This window comes from Zingiber officinale, chromosome 5A (genome assembly GCF_018446385.1).
Source record: "Zingiber officinale cultivar Zhangliang chromosome 5A, Zo_v1.1, whole genome shotgun sequence".
NCBI lineage: Eukaryota > Viridiplantae > Streptophyta > Magnoliopsida > Zingiberales > Zingiberaceae > Zingiber > Zingiber officinale.
The window spans coordinates 60,733,282-60,752,607 of NC_055994.1; the positions used below are offsets into that span (position 1 = coordinate 60,733,282).

Below are 19,326 nucleotides of genomic sequence, written 5' to 3' on the forward strand. Positions count from 1 at the left end.
CTAAAAGTCAAAATGCAAAAGAGAAATACAGTACATCTATTATTTTTAATTGATATCGATATTCAACGTATATTGATTAAATTTAAAAATAATCGATTCAAATTTATAAAAAAAAATTATCAACCATCAAAATAAATTAAAAAATGCTAAGCTATCCATCAATTCAACGTTGTTAGATTATAAAAAATTCATCTGTTAATTTATAACTCGATTCTAAAATGTCAAAAAAAAAAATATGAAAACATCCTATTGCCCATGGGCAAATTACATCTATTTTTTTCTTATGAGAAGGAAGATCAAAAGAATAAAATTAATAAAGAAACACGGGTAGATGGGGTTAACAGAGCACGAGCAATGTGGGCGACAACAATTTGGGAGACAAATGTATACCGTGGCAACACGAGAAATGACAATGCAGGCAGCAGCAACATGAGTGGCGGCAACATGGGCAGCATGTCATGAATGTGAAGGGATGAAGAATGCATAGGTCTGAGAATTAGGGTATTAAATTTGTACTTTTGCAAATAAGTCCATAAATCACAACTAAATCCTTTAATTAATATAAGACTAGCAGTTCAAGATGAATACCTCAGTTGAGTGGGAAAAAAAAAATAAAACCGCTACACCAATGCCCCCTAGAGCCGGTCCCACGAATACGAAGAGAGGTAAAAATTGAGCGGAAAATAAAAGAATGTAATGGTAGTGTCTGTCGTTTCTAGTAACACAAATATACATAGTTACATACAAGATACCCTAACAAATTGGCCCCTTGAAATAAAATAAACAGCAGTAGCAGCTTTCTTCGGTGAAGTTGAGCCAATTGAGTCTAAAACCACTAGATCATTAGCACTAAGAACGATAATCTTGCAAGCTTGAAAATTTTTGAAGCTGCTGATCATTGGAACCTCAAGGAGCAACTCAAATAACCCACAAAATTGAAGATGAATAAAGATAAATGGCTTCAATTCTCAATCAATGCGAGGTAATAAGAACATGAAACCTGAGTTCTCTCTAATAAGCGGTGGCGGCTCGATATCAGAAATGTCAATTGGTTTCATTGACTTTGATATGTCATCAACTGAAAATGGTATGCTGCATTATCAAAAAAAGAATATGAGCAGCCAGAAGATTCTCAAATGGTAGAATAGCCATCAAAAGATCATAAAGCAATGTCAAAGATCCAGTATGGACTAGTCATTTTGCAATTCCTACCTCGAATCATCATCTAATAAGAATGAGTTGCTCACAGAATTGTTCGACTCTTCAGCCATCAGCATCCTCATACTTGATATAACCTAGTCAATTTGCAGATGGATTATTAGACATCTCACAATCTAATAGTTGTTCTCATAGCATTCTTTATGAATGTACTGGACAACAATCTTGCCTCGGGAGACACACTGTGTGTTCCATATTTATCGTCCCAATACATTGTACTTATCCGGTATAATTGTTGCACACCAAGTACCTGCAAAATAAGAAGTAAAATTTATTGGATTCTCAATAAAGGTGGTAGTGGAGAAGCGAAATAGATTAAAAATAAACCACTCACAGGACAAAGGTCATGGCTAATTTCATCCAAGGTCTTCTTTGGCTTTTGATGGATGACCTGAAAATTTCACAGATGATTTGTAGATTCTCTAATTTGAAGTTGTAGACTTTGCAATCATTTTTTTAATTTCTAATTAACAATTAAGCAACTAATTACAGCGTGTAAGACTCATGTGTGTTGATTGTAGATGAGCTGCTGATTTGGCTGATATGACATGAGATCAAACTGAATATAATTGTAAGAATATATTATTAATCGAAAGTATCAGGTCGAGCAGATAGAAGGGCACTTTATTCTGATTTATGTTCAAATTGAAGATAAATATGCACCAGAAAAGTTATACAGGGGTGAATTATTAGTCATTGTGGTTCTAAAAATATGCATTGTAAAATGAAGTGGATGTAATTACCAGGAACCCAATAGCCTGTCTTATATGCTTTAGTTCATCCCACGACGAACCTGCATACTATAACCAAGAAATGGATAAATTTGGAAAAAGATAAACAAGGTATTCTCGAGTAACCTAGTTCAACTACACGTAATTCAACATAGAGTAACTATTTTAAGCAAACAAATAAATCAACCTTCACATGCAACAAATAGTCATTGCTAATGCTGCATGTAGATCTATGTACTCAACCATGCCAATTATTTTTTTATCCAGAAACGAATACAAGTGTTAAGAAAAACTGTATAGGCATCAAGATCTCACATGCGGTACTTTCATTAATAATTCTAAACTGTTGAGAAAAACACCCATAGGATAATAACCATATGCTCTCGGATGGTGTTGTAATGCTATTATAACTTCTTTGTATAAAGCCCAATGGAAATCTCAGTACAACTGAAATTGCCAAGATTCTTTGTTGAAGAGGCTATTCATACTTGAGCATTGACCAAAAGGGTCCTACATAACCACGATGAACTGAAGGAAGAAGCTTAGAGAGCATTTGATTTGCGAGTTTTCCATTTTCATTTTCTGAAAAACGTGCATTTTCTGAAAAATAGTGTTTGATTTGTATTTTCCACATCTGTTTTCTAGAAAAAGAGATAGCATTTTCTAGAAAAGTAGAGGATATCTCAAAGTCATTTTCTAAGAAAAGGGAAAACACGCGTTTTCCAAAAATAAAAATGGAAAACGTGCAAACCAAACACTCTCTTATCTTTTATTATTCTTGCATGCCTTCCTAGACCCAAGATAACTGGAGGGCCTTGATAGGAGGCCAGTTCAACCTAAAAAAAAATAAAAGATATGTGAGGAAAGGGATCCTTTGATAGTTAAGTGTGCCAAGAGGGACTCCCCCTGCCATGTGAACTAAAGGAAGGAGGTGAGAATTTTGCCTCAATGTCAATATCATCAGAGGCAATGGACTAGCTCTGAGTCTTTTATACTGTGTGAAAGCCTAAATAAACCAATCCAAACCAGAATTTCAAGACCTTTTAGGTGGGATTTTTTTGATAATTAAGCAAGTCCAAGAGAAAGCCTCAAATAGCAATGTGAAACTAAGGAAGAGGTACTCTTGTTAGTCTAATTCCCTTTTACATACCTCTTCCTGAGGTGGAGGGCTAAACTACTAGTTGCTAACTGATAATATGAGAACTAGACAACTAAAAATTTATACCCTGCATAGTTGTTTATTCCTATTAATGTCTAATTTCTCAACGTGTTATGTAAAGTTTATCATAGAGTAAACAATTTACTGACATAAGCTAACTTAACAAATAATATTGGCCTACTTTTCATCTGACAGTCATTTAAAGAAAAAAAAAATAACCTTGAAAAAAAAATCAGAGAAGTGAAACAACGCTACAACATATTATATAAGAGTTGTTTGCCCTGGCATACAAAATCAGTAATATATTTTTATTCTGGAATAGGATAGCTACCTCATCAGTTGCTTTGTAGCACCAATGTTCCAGTTCAGCTAATCCTGCTTTAACATACTCACCATTACTAAATGAGCAACATTCTCTCCTCAAAAGAAGACTGCACAAAGAAACAGAGTTTGAAAAAAAATTTTCCATGTCAGCCACAAAATTTCTTTTAGAAGGCAGTCCAAAATGTGCACCTGTTAAATAATTGAACATTTATAAACGAGAATATCTGTGTAAAGACCTTCCGAACTAAGAATGGAGGCACCTGGTCATAAAAGGGCACTATCATGAGTAAGAGAATTGGAAATGCTAGAGAAAGTACAGTAAGGTTCGAGGATGGAGAATAAACCAACATGATTTGATTTCAATGTGTTCAAGAAATTGTCAAGACTCTTGACGATCCCTTGCCAGTGAGCAATCAATGTTTGCTGTGCAGCAGCAGTTCCAGGTGAACGAGAAGACCCTTTGACTAGACTAGCTCTTGATGTTCGAGGGGCCTGTATCATTTAATTACAGAAACAAACCCTAAAATTTGAGAAAACACCAAACCATAAAGACACTACTTAACCAGAAACAAAGCATCATGGTCAAACTTGTAACACAAAGTTAGCAGGGAAATAGCATGAATTGAAATTCAAAATCCATTATTAGGCTAGTTTTAGAGCACAAACAGCCCAAATTTACCTGAATGCAAAAACCAAGCAATGGAGATATCTCTTTCTTCAAATTATCCCGGATCATTCCATATATTTTCTCCACATAGGCAGTTAGTTGTTGCTTGAATAATAGAGCAGGATACTTTGCTTCAACTTGGCGTAATTTATCTACTCCACTTGTCAAACTCCCATTAATTAAGGCAAGGTTCACACCTTGTGGTGTACCCCTGAAACTCTAAGGAAAAAAAGATGCAGAATAAGAAAGTGCCATTACTTCTTAATGCACAAGATATATTAAATAACATATTTCCTAACTTGAGTCATCCTCCCAAAAAGAGTAGCTGATGATGAGCGGCGACGTTGGGGTGTCATGCCTGCTGCACCACTTGCTTTCAGGGTGCGTTGGAGAAGCAACAATAACATTGAAGAATTGGAAAGCCAATATGCCAATATCTCATTATTATCCTGAGTCTTAGTATAGAAAGAATAATATCACATGATCAATAAAATCAAAACAAGAAAAAATAATAGACATAATAGACCAATTTAAACCTCAATAGCATGACCAATTGTCTGAATAATACGATCAAAGACACTTGTCCGCTCCACTTCAAATGATCGCCATTGCAGAAGACATTTATAAGTAATAGAAGCAGCAACAGGTCTGTTCCCTGCAAATCCCAAGTCTTGTGCAATACACCTAATCAATAACTCTTGATTTTCCTGTAAATGCAGTAAACAAGTCAAATTGAAGTGACAGAATCAAACAAACGTGCACAATTGGAGAACCATTCTTGCAGAGAAAAGATTAGAAGTTATTCAACCTGTTGTTTCTCATTGAGGTTTCTCTGTGGCTTATCCTCTATTTCAGAACTCTCCCTCATGTTAAATGATGCACTTAGGGAATCCTAAACCACACAAATCACATCAGTTAAGAAAAAAAACATGTTCAGTTATTCTGTACAAATCTAGATTATGGACAGAAAGAAGTTTCATCTTACTGAGATAGTTCTAGTCTCCCCATTGATTGCATGACCATTTTCAGAATTCCTCTAGAATTACAACCAGAAAAATAGGTTTAATAGGACAAAATACGAGCATGATAAATGAAGTAATAATTTTGTTACATTCACCTGAAGTATCGATTTTGAACGCCCAGATAACAATCTATTGGGTGCCATGGATAAAGCCTGCTGACGCAATACCTTATTTTCTGACTCCACGTTTGCTAGCTTCTCTTCAAGCCTAATTCAGCAAGATTATAATTAATGTACCTAAAATGAACTTTGCTACTATACTCAACTGGTCAGCAGTGCAGACAACTTCAGATATTATTTTCTCCTATCATGCCGCATAAAATGAAAATTAATAATAGAAAGCATTTTTACACCAAATGGAACTCCAATCATGGCCATAACTTTTAGTGTTCATAGTCTCTTCCAACAAAACAAAGTTAATCTTCCATGGTTAACAGTAGCAATTTTTAAGAGAACTATATATTGTTACACAATCATTTAAATTTTCTCTGCATCAATCACTTGTAGAGAATAAATGATGATGCAAATAATTCAACCTCTGCGGGCTTGATTTTCAAATACACTTATTGAAATATTCCTAAAGTTCATAACAAATGCAGTAGGGGAATTCAACTTATGGGATTTTTACAGCGAAGGTCTACAACGAACTAGTATAGTAGATACCATTTACCAGATAGTTGGCAAATTGATGCTAAGGTCAACACATTTCTCAATAGGCATAATAATATCAACCTATTAAACTCTATGGAGTCCCTGATTTTCACCATAACTATGTATTTGAGAAAGAGCTACTAAACATTTTTATTAATAATGGGGAACTCCCGATACACTACAAGATAAAGGAAAAGTTAAAACCTGTGCGCAGTTTCTTTTAGTTGAAGTCTCTTTCCTTCCTCTTCAAGTAACTTCTTCTTTCTTTCTTCACTTACTTGATGATCTTCAGTGTATTTGATTTCAGCATCATCAGCTCTTTGTTTTTCAGACTGTAATGAGGCCTAAAAGAACAAGAAAATTGGATTGAAATTAATCACTATGTTCACATTGTAAAAGCTAAATTTCTGGGAGATGTGTAAAATTGAAATAATAAAAATAACTTGCCTAGAAATTTGTTTCATAAGAAAATTCTTCCAAACTAAGGATAAACATAAACAAGACCATCACATGTAGCTAATCCAGTAACCATAAACTATATAAAATCATGAAATCTGGAAAATTAAACTCTATGTCAATCCTTATCACTTATCAGCTATTGGATACATTCCTCTTGATAGATAAGAAGACACATGTTGAACCATGTTACCTCATTAAACATACATTATCTAGAAAGGAAAATACTGTGTATTTCACTTCTCATCCAATTTAAATAAACCCAATATAATCTATCAGTAGAATCAATTCCTGAAGCTACTACCTCAAGATGTGAACATGAAGGGGGAAATAAATCACAGAATTAAATGAATCTTGATTGCAATTCATTGAAAGAACATCATACCCACTAGGCTTTGCAATATAGAAAAAGTAACATTAAGCTAAAGGTATGGCCATAGATGAAGATAAGTACCTTCAAATTCTCCACCTCAGCTGTCAAGGAATCAATCTTCTCAGTATCTTGCACAAGCACAGTAGTTTCCTTGACAACAGGAGGTGCTTCTTCAATAGCCTTCCTAGCAGCCTCTCGTTCCTTGACAAGCATTGCAGCTGTCTCATCTAATTTACTTTGCAGATCTTGCAAAGTGTTTTGTAATTTTGCAATCTCTTGTCCTTTAGCTTCCTCTAAATCTGTCTGTATCATCACATGATTAACCTAACTCCACTTCAGTACAATGTTTAAAAAGTGCAACAAAATGAGTAAGAGATTACAGAAAACATATCATGAAGATCTGTGTTCCATTCATGATTATTCACTGTAGGCCAGCTCCATCATTGAAGCTGTTGAAATAGTGATTGAGATATTCAAACATTACCCGCAAACGTTTTTCCAACTGCAAACGCCATGTAAGATCTTCTACTGCCTTTTCAAGTTTATCCTTTGCTTCCTTGAGAGCACCTGTTTCTCTTGCAGCCTGAAGCAAACAAAAGAAACAGAAAAGATTTACTAATGATGGGTGGCATACCATGGATTACAAATAGTCCTCTCAAAAACAACTTTTTTTATAAAAAAAATTGAGAAGGATGTGGTTATTTTTGGAAGCATTTCCTTAATGTATGAGAGAACTAATGAAAGAATAGATATATCTGGGAATGAAACAGTTATATAATTTCTTGTTTCTCTCTTTTCTTTGCTGTCTAACTCAAGATTATAGAGTACTACTACTAAGCACAATGTACAAACACAATCATTGATATAATTCATTGTGGCAGCTCCCAAGTAGTTGGAACTAGTAGTTTCTTGTTGTTGTTATGTTTTTATAAAAGGGATGGGAAGGGAAGGGATGGATGCTTATGCTTTCCTTTTCAAATGAGGGTTCTCATATTAATGCATAGAATGTGTACCAATTTATGCCCATGAAATTTCATGCGACAGAAATGTAGTCTGGATTTATATACCTTGCGACAATTTCTAAAAAAGAGTATATAACAATAAAATTATGGAGTTGTAAAATTTTCAGTTTACAACTAATAGTTTCTCATTTTCTTAAAATTAAACAATAAGTCGATTCCAAGCATATCGCATAGTGTAAAATTATATGTACAAAACTCACAGTTGGGACCTTCTTAAAACTAACAAAAAACTTAATGAAATCCTAGTCTTAAAAGTTGTGGTTGCACCACCATGTGCAGTGAAATAAGATGCATTAATTCTCTCATTGTCTCCCAATATAAACATGTGTCAAACAAGTTTCATCAGAATATATATATATATATATATATATATATATATATATAGGGCGAGAGAGAGAGAATATGCTGCCTGACTCCCTGCACGCGACTCCGTCCGTAACTGCCTCACACTTCCGGACATCCTGCACACTCAGTCAGGCAACATATATATATATATATATTACATTAAAGACACTTAAACACTTCACCCAATGATGGTAAGATTTTTTTTAAAGGATATGCAAAGAAAACATGAAGGCTAATGAAGAAGAAAACATAAAGAACCCAATTTGAAGACATGTTTTTATCCTCATGAACCTACACATATATTCGCCAGAAAGTAAAGTACCAACCATTTTTAGCTTCCTAAGCTCTTTTCTTGCAACTCTTCCCCTCCATCGACACTGGGTGACAATTGCTGCTCTCTTCAGCCTCTTGTAGTATGAATGAGCTCTATAACAACGCCATTGAGCCTGCAAAAGAAGACAACAAGATAGAGAGGATTATAAAAAGAAGAGAGTTAATGTTATATGATCTCATTGTGAAAGAACAACCTGAATAATAGTGGCTGCCTTTGTTTGCCTCCTAAATCTAAACTCATTACGAGCAGCCAAAAATCTAAAACCAGTTTGTAGGATCAGAGCTGAATGTTTCAGCTTTTTGTAAGCGTTCTTAGCATTATATCGCCACAAATTTTTCTGAACTATAATTGCTGCATTCTCCCTTCTCATGTGCTCATACAACTTACGAGCCAATCTTCCTACAAACATAATCATGTTAGATGTTGATGAATAAAGAGCCAGAGAGTATACCAAGACATTGAGATGAGTTGAACACACTTCTCCACAATGATTGCACGTGAATGGTAGCCTTCCGTAAAGCAATAAATTGCTTCCGCAAAATATGTGTTCGTATTTGATTTTGGATAGTCTTTGCTGCTCTGTTAAGCACTTCAGCTCGTAGAGCATCTAACTCTGCCATCTGACCAGCTCTAAGGAAAACTTTTGTTTTACCTATCTGAAAATTCAGGAAGAAGTGCAATAAAGACACAAAGAGTAAAGAGTTACTGATTGACCCAAAAACTTGAAAGCCAAGGAAAACACCAAAAAAGTTTCTAGTGTGAGTTTCATGAAACAAGCTCATTCCAGATAAAAGTGGCCTGCCTACATGTGTCATAAGTATGAAATTGTAGTCAATATAGCAAATGTGGTCAATATTACTAAACTATGATAGGAAGAATTCAGAAATGATGAATTCGCAAAAATAGAAAACTATTGTGACAAATATAGTCGAGGAATTACTTGAAATCCTTTCAACCCTTTACTTTCTAGAATTTTCCTGCAAGCTGTCTTTTCATCGCTAATCATGAATGCAAAACCAAAAAAAAATAAAACTTCATAAATTCAAAGTCATAATCTAATTTAAACCCCACACACTATCATATGCAAGATTAAATAGGACTTACTTCCCAAGTAAAGTTTCTGGAGCAAGTACACCAAAACGGTGCAAAAATTCATAGAATATACGACGTGTAGGAAATCCAGCACAGCTGATCCTTATAGCCTCAAGAACACCCTAATGTCATGAATGCATAACTGTATCAAATGACATCTTTTCAATACTGAATAACATGCTCTATGATACTCACACCACAGCGTAATTGTTGCATGACATTGACATTCTCAAATATGGCAGGCTTTAAAAGGTTGTTTGGCTTCACACATCTGATGTAATGGGGTTCTGTGGAATTTAATGTTTCCATCAAAGCCTGCAGTTGTAGCTGAAGCAAATGTTCAAACTATAGTGAGAAACACTATTCCATATCAAGTGGATCTTAAAATGTTTTCAAACATGAATTTTATCAACAATAGAAGAAGATAATTATACACCTTAAATCGAGAACCAATTGATGAAAATTTAGAAGACTTGCTTGTCTCCTCAGGCAGAGAAGGAAAAAGTCCTGAAACAAATGAGCATTTTGAAGCACTCAACAAATCTTGGTGTTCTGCAACAACATAATCCTTGTTTTTGTCCAGGAACTGATCAGATTGATATAAAACCTGATAATAAAAAACAAACACATTAAATTTAAAAATGTTTTATAATAATTTTAAGCTAAATCAAGAAATCCAACCTCTCCAGCATAATGATTAATAGCAAAATCAGTGCGTGAAAGCTTGGGCTTGATGAAGCGCTTGTGTGTTTTAAATGTCTGGTAAAGTTTTTGCGCAAAGGTTTCATGTGTTGATTTTGGAAACATACTGCATTTAAGAAGATTATCAGACATAAGTTATCCATTCTAAAAAAGTTTATATCCAAAACATTTAAAATCTAGAAGAGGACAAGTGTAAAAAATAAGATAAAAAGGCAAACCATGCTTCATCAAGAAGTGCAATCACACCTCCAGGTTTCTGTCAAAAAAAAAAGGAATAGAAGAATTAGCTTCCTTGCATGAATCTCCATTCATTACAACAGTTTATAACCATTTGCATTTACAGTCTTAATCAGTTGTATAAGAAAATCAAGTGAGTTAATAAGGAAATAACATTTAAATTGAATAAAGAGAAAAACAACAGTATAAGAAGCAACACGTAAACGAGAACTCATACAAGTTTGCATGAAATAAGACATCTCATCAAATAACAAGAAAATCATGGAAATAGGAGCAATATATGAAGGAAGAGTTGGTAGCAAGGGGTTAAGAAATTTCATTGAATAAAGAGAATACTACAATAGAAGAAGCTTGCAGTTCACAAGAGGCAATTATATACCTTTAGGGACCAAATATAAAGCAAAGCAATTATGCAAATTTTATGATCTCTATGAACATCTAAGTGGAAATCTAAATCCAAGATGATCTAGGTTGAAGACCAAGACAAAAAAAACTGTTATTTTTAATTCAGTTAAAACAAGGAGGAAGAGAATTGAAGTTGTTGATAAATGGGATAATGGCACTACGAGTAAGGGATATAAGGATTAATGTAGGGGTTTTACCCATTTGTAATAGAACCTGTGAAGATCTAATTCTGCTACTGCTAACCTGATTGAAAATATCTATTGGGTTGGGTGGAATGGATTGTCTCCTAGAACTGCTGATCTTAGTAAGAACACCTTCAGAGGTGTGGTCTGCTTTGAATAACTTGTATGAGGGTAATACCCTAAGTCTAGATGGATGTAATGTAGAGTCTAAGTGTTTATATAGGAAAGTATTAAGCTGATTAAATGGGTGGTGCCTTGCCTATGGAACAAGAAGGATCATTTTCATTCCTAAGAAAAATGAAAACAGAATGACTTTGTTAAATTGTTTGTAAAAAGAATGCCGCCTCATATGATGAACATAGATTTCAATGAACCAAGGGACTCTCTTACCTGGTAGGAATATTCAATACAACATTACCGTTGTAAGATGGTGTGCTCATTCTATTTGTGACAAAACTCAAGTCTTTATGTTATTGCAAAAATTGGCAAAGTCCTTTTGATATAGTTTTCTTGAAATGCAGTTAATGCTATCATGAAACTCATGAGTCTTTCATAGAGGTTTCTAGGATGGATTAAGGCCAATCTTGCTTCACCTATTTTTTATTGCCAAGTAAATGGAATTGTTTCCAAGGAGTTTAAGGGGAATATTGGCATCAGGCTGGGGATCCTATATCACCTTACATATTTATCATGTTGCAGCAACTTCTCGCTGGGGTTCTTGGCAAAGTTGCGGACCATGCTAAAAACATTCCTTGTGTACTAGGAGTGTTTTAAATCTTGTTTGATGGTTTGTGAACCTTGTTACTAAATGCAAAAGGTTTTTCTATGCTACTCAGCAGAAGATTAATCTACAGAAACATGCTATGAACCTAGGGACTTAAACATAAATACTATATAATACTAGAGGCTTGCTTGTAATTTTACATTGATGAATAATAAAGATAGATGAGATGAGACTACCAACCGTAATAATTTTTTTCATTATATGGTATGAAAGAGAAATTAATCCTATAAATTTTGTTCCTCTCTTGGTGATGAGATGAGACTACCAACTTCACTCAAGTTATTGTATCCATAGGATAATAGCCAGTGACGAACTCACATTATATGAGACTCCTCCATTCCATCTTTATTGAACATATACACGAGGATATTGAAAGCTTATACTACCTTCTCACCCAATGAGGTTGTAACAGGCAATCTAGTGAACATGACAAACTCAAGCACCCAAACTAAGAGAAATTCAAGCAATATCAAAGATGTTTGCTACTTTGCATGGCTACCCACTGGTCATCCTTCACACACTACTCATATGGCTTAACTACAAACATGTCCTACCAATGCCACAATAATCAATAGATCTCACAATATTTCTATTTCACCTTTGTTGTGCAGCACTCGATGTCATTTATGTTTTCATTAAGATTCAATAACTAGCAAGGTGATCAGCGCAGAGCATAAGTCTCAGTAATAGTGGCAGCTAGATCTACTTCCATTTCCTTCTACTTTTTTTTTTTTACAATCCCATCACCTCTTCAGATCATCCTAGTCTTCAAAAGGCTTTGAGTCATGTGAGTTCTACTCTTGGGTTTAAGTACTTTATGGTAATCATTGATGATTATTCTCAAATAGCATGCTACTTTCTAATGAAAGAGAGCCTTAAACTTCTCTATATTTTCAACTTTTTATTTTAAAATTGTCTATTAAAGTGTTCACAATGATAATTCTAAGAAGCCTTATACTTTAGTTTTCCCTTTCGAGCTAAAGTAGCCTTCTAGCCTTCTTTCCCTTACATCCGAAAGCAAAATTACAAAGTAAGAATCATCAATAAGTTGAGATTGCTCAGGCTCTACTTATACATATGTTTAGTTTCTTTCTTTTAGATTGATGCATTTCTCACTAGGAATGGGTAATAAAACCAAACCACCCGAAAAATGCTAAATGCTTTCTATAGTTGGGTCTGGGTATCCAAAATTTTATATTTTGAGTTTGGATAAGGTGTCCAAGTATTATGCAAAAAAAAAAACTGATATTACATAATGTGAATCATATCTATATATATACACACACACCATATTAACTAAAACATATCTCACATAATGAATATATATTTTATATGCTTTATGTTATCAAGTAGTTGTAAATTAGATTAATGAATAACATAGCTACTTAATTTTAGAGAAACTGTCATTACATGTGTCTATTCTTTCAACTTCCAAGTTTCTATTTTTTTCTTCCATTGTTTATAATCTCACAAGATTGAACAATTCACCTTCATCATATCTGTTTGTCTCCATTGTGTGCCCCTTCCTTTGTTGTCTCATCTCATTCTACTTCAGCAACATAGCATCCCTCCCACATCTGACATCCTTTCAGAAATCCCTTTTTCCTTCCCCGATTCTCAGGAGATCATTGCTTGCATCTTTCCTTTATATAATTCCTTCTAGCATCCTTTCTACCTTCCACGATCTCATGAGAAAGTTGCTTGCATTTGCCTCTACCTTCTTGTCTTTTCTTCCACATTTGCAACTCAAATTTATTTGGCATACCTTCTATATTTAGCCTTCCTTCTGTCATTCCTTGTTAACATTCTCATTTAGGATGGATAGGATCCATAGTAAATAGTTAATAATGCACATTTTTCATTGTCGACACTTTTGTTTAACTACCTAAGATACTTGATATAGTGAGAAGAAATATTAAATTATTCCCTTTCTAGCCGATAATAGTGGCTTACAACTAAAAGATATCAATAGCATGTGTTTTCATATTTCTTTTTTAAGTCCACAATTTATAGTTCTTTAATATAGTTCCTGTTCATTTCATAATTTTGTAAATTTAGATGAAACTAGTTTTAAAAAAAATGTAATATTCCTAAATTTCCCAAAATCTTTAAAAATACCAAATTACCAAAACCCAAATCTACCTGAACCAAAATATTTGGGTTTGGGTTTTTTAAATTTTTTTCAGGTATGGGTATGGGTATAGAGATATCTTTATAATCTGAAATCAAACGGTTATTTTTTAAAAAGATTTAGTCTGACCCTTGGCCACCCCTACCTCTCGCTACATGCTATAATGTGAACAAGGGAAAAAATATTGATTTGAATTTTAATTTGGTTGACAATTACTTTATTTAGGTAGGTATGGTTAAATTGGGTTGGAATTTCTCAAAATTTGGTAGTAGTTTAATGGGTATCTTTTGATTTGGTAAGAGTTTATTGGCATTATTATGTTGTCTAATTAGGTATTGCTTTCCTAGTCTAGTTGGCATTAGCTTAAGATTGAATAGATGAATTTTGGGCAATTCATGTTTTGGCCAGGAGACATGTCATCAATTATAAATGTGGATTGAAAATTGTGATGTGTTGAAGGAAATGATGATTTTTGAAGCATATTTAAAATAAAAAAAAGGTGAACATCAAGTAAGAAAATCTTCTATATGAATGTATTTCCACGAACATGTAATGTTTGTCAAAGGTGAGATCTCCCAAGAATGTATTTGTTATCCAAATGGATCCAAGACTCTCGACATCTAAGGCCATAGAGTAAATTGATCCCATTATATTGCTTGGACTTGTCAGAAATCTCCTAACCAGTCTGTCTTCGTGTAAAAAGTCTAATGGATATCTTAATGAGCTCGAATATTCAGATTTAAACAATCTTAATAATCAGCAATACTCCCATTTCAACTATAACATTATCATATGAATTTCAAGCAGCATGGTAGCCACAATAGACACTATTCAGAACACTGATTGAGATACACGCACAAAGAACTACTTTGGAAAATATGCATGCTTCTGAACAGGAAACTGAGCGAGAAAGAAGGAAACTATACTACAAATAGATCTTGTGCTGGTAAAGAGAAATGAGATAACCTTCTCAATAAGATCCAGAACATCTGTGTTATCAACAAATTCAATGTAACTCCAATCTATTGCCTCTTTTGTGTATTCTTCCTGCTCCATCTTGAAAACGTGCTGAAATAAAAAGTTGCAATCCAGTAACTGTTAACTAATCATTCAAATCATTAATCCTCATTTTCCAATGAATGATCAAATTCTTCATCATCTAGGTTAAACATTACTACATAAACACGCATTAACTTGAAAAATAACTTGCTGTTATTGGAATTTTTGTCATATTGGAAAGTAATTTGGAAAATTTGCAAAAATTGCATATGATGTCTACAAAGTGAAATTGTGCTTCCTAACACACTATAATTACTAGAGCCGAGAATGAATGAACCATATAGGAAGAGCTTACTTGGTTGAAATGCTGTTGTAGTTTCTCATTTGTGAAGTTGATACAGAATTGCTCAAAGCTGTGAATAACAATTTTCAGTCAAATTTTTGAAATAGCCTAGTAACATAGACCACATCATGAATGAAATTTTGATAATCAGTAACTACCTATTCGTTTTAAAACTTTCAAACCCATAGATGTCTAAGACCCCAATCAGTGACTTAGAAGTTGGATCTTGTCCAATTGAAACATTTATTTTATCAACAATCCTGTTGGTAAAATGAAATAGATCAACAAACAATCCCACAAAAATTATAATTTTAGTATCACTAATTATTATGAAAATTAAGATAATTATGAAATTGAATCATCAGACATTTCTTTACCAGTCAAATAAGCGAGAATATATTGTTTTAGCTAAGCCATCCCTGCTGACAGCTGCAGATTGAGGATCAAGTGGCCTCTTAATGACTTCTTCAGGAGTTATCATCATACGCTTACACAATGCATCTTGCAAACCATCAACATCACACCTGATAATTGATAATTTTCACAACCTTGGAGAGACAGCATCTATAGCAAGAGTAGAAGTAAATGAGGATTTAGACTTCACATTAGAAGCTCAGCAGCCATCTTAAGATGGAACTTAGCTTTGTCATCCTTTGGAACTGATGAATCTATCTCTTGTCCCTTGGTAAAAACAATATTTCCAAGATGAAGAATGGCTGCAACAACCCTAAAAATGGCATCCTATGAAGAGAATAAAACAGAATATAATCAGATTATTCCCTTTTGTCAGTCATGATAGCTGTTATAAAAATAAAATAAAATAAAATAAAATAAAATAAATCTCTACCTGTTCTTGTGCACTGATTCCAACAATATCCATAGCCCTCCTAGTGGCTAAATATTCATAGGCATCATTCACACCAACCAATTCATAACAGTTTGATTGGTTAAGATAATGAAATGTATTTGGTTTCCCTAATTTGTACTTTTCAGTCACCTGGAATGTTATGTGGGAAAATGTTTCAACAATCACCATGACCCTCACAGCACATAGTAACATCACAAATAATAATTGTCCAAGAAAAAGAAAGACACACCTCAGTTGGTGCTGCACATAGAAGGTAAAAGCAGTGATAGTTACGCTCTGGATCAGATATCTGGCATACTCTTGACCTCTCAAGAAGGTAGGTTCGGATGGCAGCACCAGATATTCTACCTTTATTATCAAACTGAATCTCCACAAACTTGCCAAAACGGCTTCATTCATTATAAAATGAATTAGTAAAGAGTCACTGCATCATTACAAACAACTCATGTGTTACCTTGAGTTATTATTTCTCACAGTTTTTGCATTGCCAAATGCTTCAAGAACTGGGTTTGACTGAAAAAATGGTCACATATCAAACACTTAGTACTCGATGATAGCATTAGCTAGTAGGGAGCTCCAGTTCAACAGAGCATAGCAACCATCAAACCCTCAACTTACTTCAAGAACTTGCTGCTCCACTGTTCGGCCTTCAGTGGCTGCACGTCCACCCAAGTAAGCTAGATAGCGCATAAGCATCTTTGTTGTCTCAGTTTTTCCAGCGCCACTTTCACCACTAACTAAAATGGAATTGCTCTTTGTCTCATTTATCATAGCCCTGTTCATACATAACTCATAATCATACAGTTTTAAGTTAAAGAACAGAATCCTTTAAGCAACACCATTTAAGTAAAACCTGTATGCCACATCTGCTACTGCAAACACATGAGGACTTAGCTCGCCTAATGGAGCCCCTTTATACTGTGTCATCATGTGAGAATCATATAGATGGCTTAACCTTTGAAATGGATTTATAGCAATTAGAATATTTCCTGTGTAAGTCTGCCATGGAAATGCTTATCAATATTAGAACACTATACCACAAAAGTAAAACATACAATAAATGAGGTAGAACATACATAAATTTCATTCAGTTGGTATCTTGTGGACAAATTCTGCAGAACTCCCGGTTCATGCAAATATGATAGTTTTGTCATGTCATCAACCCCGCCAGGAGGGGCTTCCGTATCTTTTGGATACATTTTTGACAGTGTAGTGACAACCTAATATAACCAGAAATACATACTTGAGCCTGTCATTTGCATGTGATAAAAATATATTCTCCGAGTGAATTGGTAGGTTCCCACCTTTTTGATCCAAGATGATTTTTTTTTAAAAAAAGTGTGATTAATTCTTTTAGACTATATAGCCGTCAGTTTCTATGCTTGAGCACAATAGGGACAGCAGCATTAAGCATTCGGCTAACCTTTTTCCCATTAGAAGTCTGGACCTCGGCGTTTTCACCAGTAATTTTAGTGACCTGTCCATCAACCCATGCCAACTGTGGATCTTCAACCCACACATGAGAACCCATAATAATGTTAACGGAAGTTCCCTGCAAAAAAAAAATGAATTTTTACAATTTCCACTTCTAATCGTAAAACAAAAACAAAAAAGAACGGTGTTTTCCTTTTCCTCGGGAAAAAAAATCCCGAAAGATTGTTTCTGAGGGATGAGAAATAACAAAATGTGAGCAGAAAGAGAAGAAATGGAGGGTTTCCGTTTAGAATTACGTACCATTTTGGATCAGTTCGCATCAAGCAACTTCTCCGAGGGAGGAGGAGGGAGGATAAAGAAGTAGGTAAGGAAGGATTCGGAGGCGAAGGGGAGGCAGCAGGGCGGGGAACCCTGAAACGAGGCGAGGGGAGTAAAGGAGAAGAGGGTGGGAGTGCTTAAACCAAAAGTGATTTAGCGCGCGCTGTCCAGCCATTGGGAGAGGACGCGCGAGGGGAGCCACGAAACCTCCCGCGTGATCCGCGGTCGCCAGTGGTGCCCGTTTGCCGATGTTCCCCTTCAACCTCGCCACCTCCATCGGAGCTCACCGTCTATCGGCCTCTCCGAAACAAAATGCACCAGAAATGGTTAATGCGACAATTTTTACAAAGAACCCTATATATATTTTTTTTCATGAAACACCTATGAGAGCTCGGAACATGTTACTTTTTGACTACACCAATTAATCAAATATTCACCCCACTTTAACTTATCACTCTTTCCATCCATTTTTCATAGCATAGTTAGTTGTCAAATGACATACTTACGGAATTGCGTAACGGTTAAATCCTGATAAAAGTTAAAAAACTACTTCCTATTTCTAGGTTCGATTTTTTGATTTACTATCTTTTCAATGATATGAAATAGTCATAAAAGATTACTAAGATGATGAATTTCATTTTTTTTACATAATACTTCAATTTATTTTCATCGATTATAAAAATATTCTCAACATGGTATGGTGATGAAAGATAAAAATAATTCTCATACAATGAACGTTCAAATCTCATAATGAGAATTTTCAAACGTCCACAAAATTTAAACTACTAATAATATTGGATGACATATTAAGATCCACTTGAATTTTTTGAATTTATTTAGTGATCAAGGTTGTTCATCTCTATGATTAATCGGATCGAGGACTTGGATACTTAAATTAACAAAAAAAAATGTCTCATAAAACCTTATTAACATTTCAATATTGTCATCTCTAATGACTTCCTATGAAAGTAGCATATCTCTTCCCACTCGCACCTATCATTATTCTCACTCCCCTACTATGTTTTTTTTAGCAGATTAATGTTGTTAGCAATAAGTATTGTATAGTTAAATCATAGGAACACTAAAAATGCAATGTTGTAGGTCTAACCTTCTTTAAAATTATCATCTAATTAATATTTTATAATATTTATTTATTTTTATCCTATCTGTAATTAAAAACTCTTACGTATTTATTTAATACTATATCAAAATTTTCACAAATATATATTAATAGTTTTTATCAAAAAGTTATGGTCGGATTTGAAAAAATCAAACTGAACATAATAGTTTATGAACAATCTCTCTCTTAACTCCCTAAAATGATAAAAAGACGACCACCAAGTAAAATTCAAAGCTTGGTTGATTGACACGTTTTAGATTAAAGGGAAAGTGCAGTTTTCAGCATGCCTGTCTTAAAATTATGTCAGATTTATATCATCTTAATCTTTTTATATTTTTAAAATTTATAATTTATACATCATCGTTCATCAAAATTGTTATATGAATTTGCTTAGGCATGGACGTCCGAGC

The 19,326-nt window shown here is 34.2% G+C and overlaps 1 protein-coding gene across 1 annotated transcript; it reads right to left on the reverse strand.

Moving 5' to 3' along the window:
- Positions 1-653: 653 nt before the first annotated feature.
- Positions 654-18,124, reverse strand: LOC121980517 (myosin-11-like). The gene is made up of 39 exons (XM_042532586.1): positions 17,779-18,124; positions 17,468-17,596; positions 17,121-17,264; positions 16,898-17,043; positions 16,663-16,819; positions 16,499-16,557; positions 16,274-16,433; positions 16,024-16,173; positions 15,781-15,917; positions 15,554-15,700; positions 15,335-15,436; positions 15,189-15,246; positions 14,801-14,902; positions 10,314-10,351; positions 10,075-10,201; positions 9,830-10,000; positions 9,589-9,720; positions 9,406-9,515; positions 9,242-9,299; positions 8,780-8,957; positions 8,495-8,700; positions 8,294-8,413; positions 7,085-7,183; positions 6,682-6,903; positions 5,976-6,115; positions 5,217-5,328; positions 5,085-5,135; positions 4,908-4,991; positions 4,636-4,806; positions 4,399-4,554; positions 4,112-4,318; positions 3,781-3,924; positions 3,622-3,692; positions 3,440-3,539; positions 1,962-2,018; positions 1,553-1,609; positions 1,388-1,468; positions 1,213-1,295; positions 654-1,092 (listed from the first exon to the last, which is right to left on the reverse strand). Exons 1-39 carry the CDS (start codon positions 17,779-17,781, stop codon positions 969-971), a joined length of 4,593 nt encoding a protein of 1,530 aa, XP_042388520.1. The 5' UTR covers positions 17,782-18,124; the 3' UTR covers positions 654-968.
- Between the last annotated feature and the right edge of the window lie 1,202 nt (positions 18,125-19,326).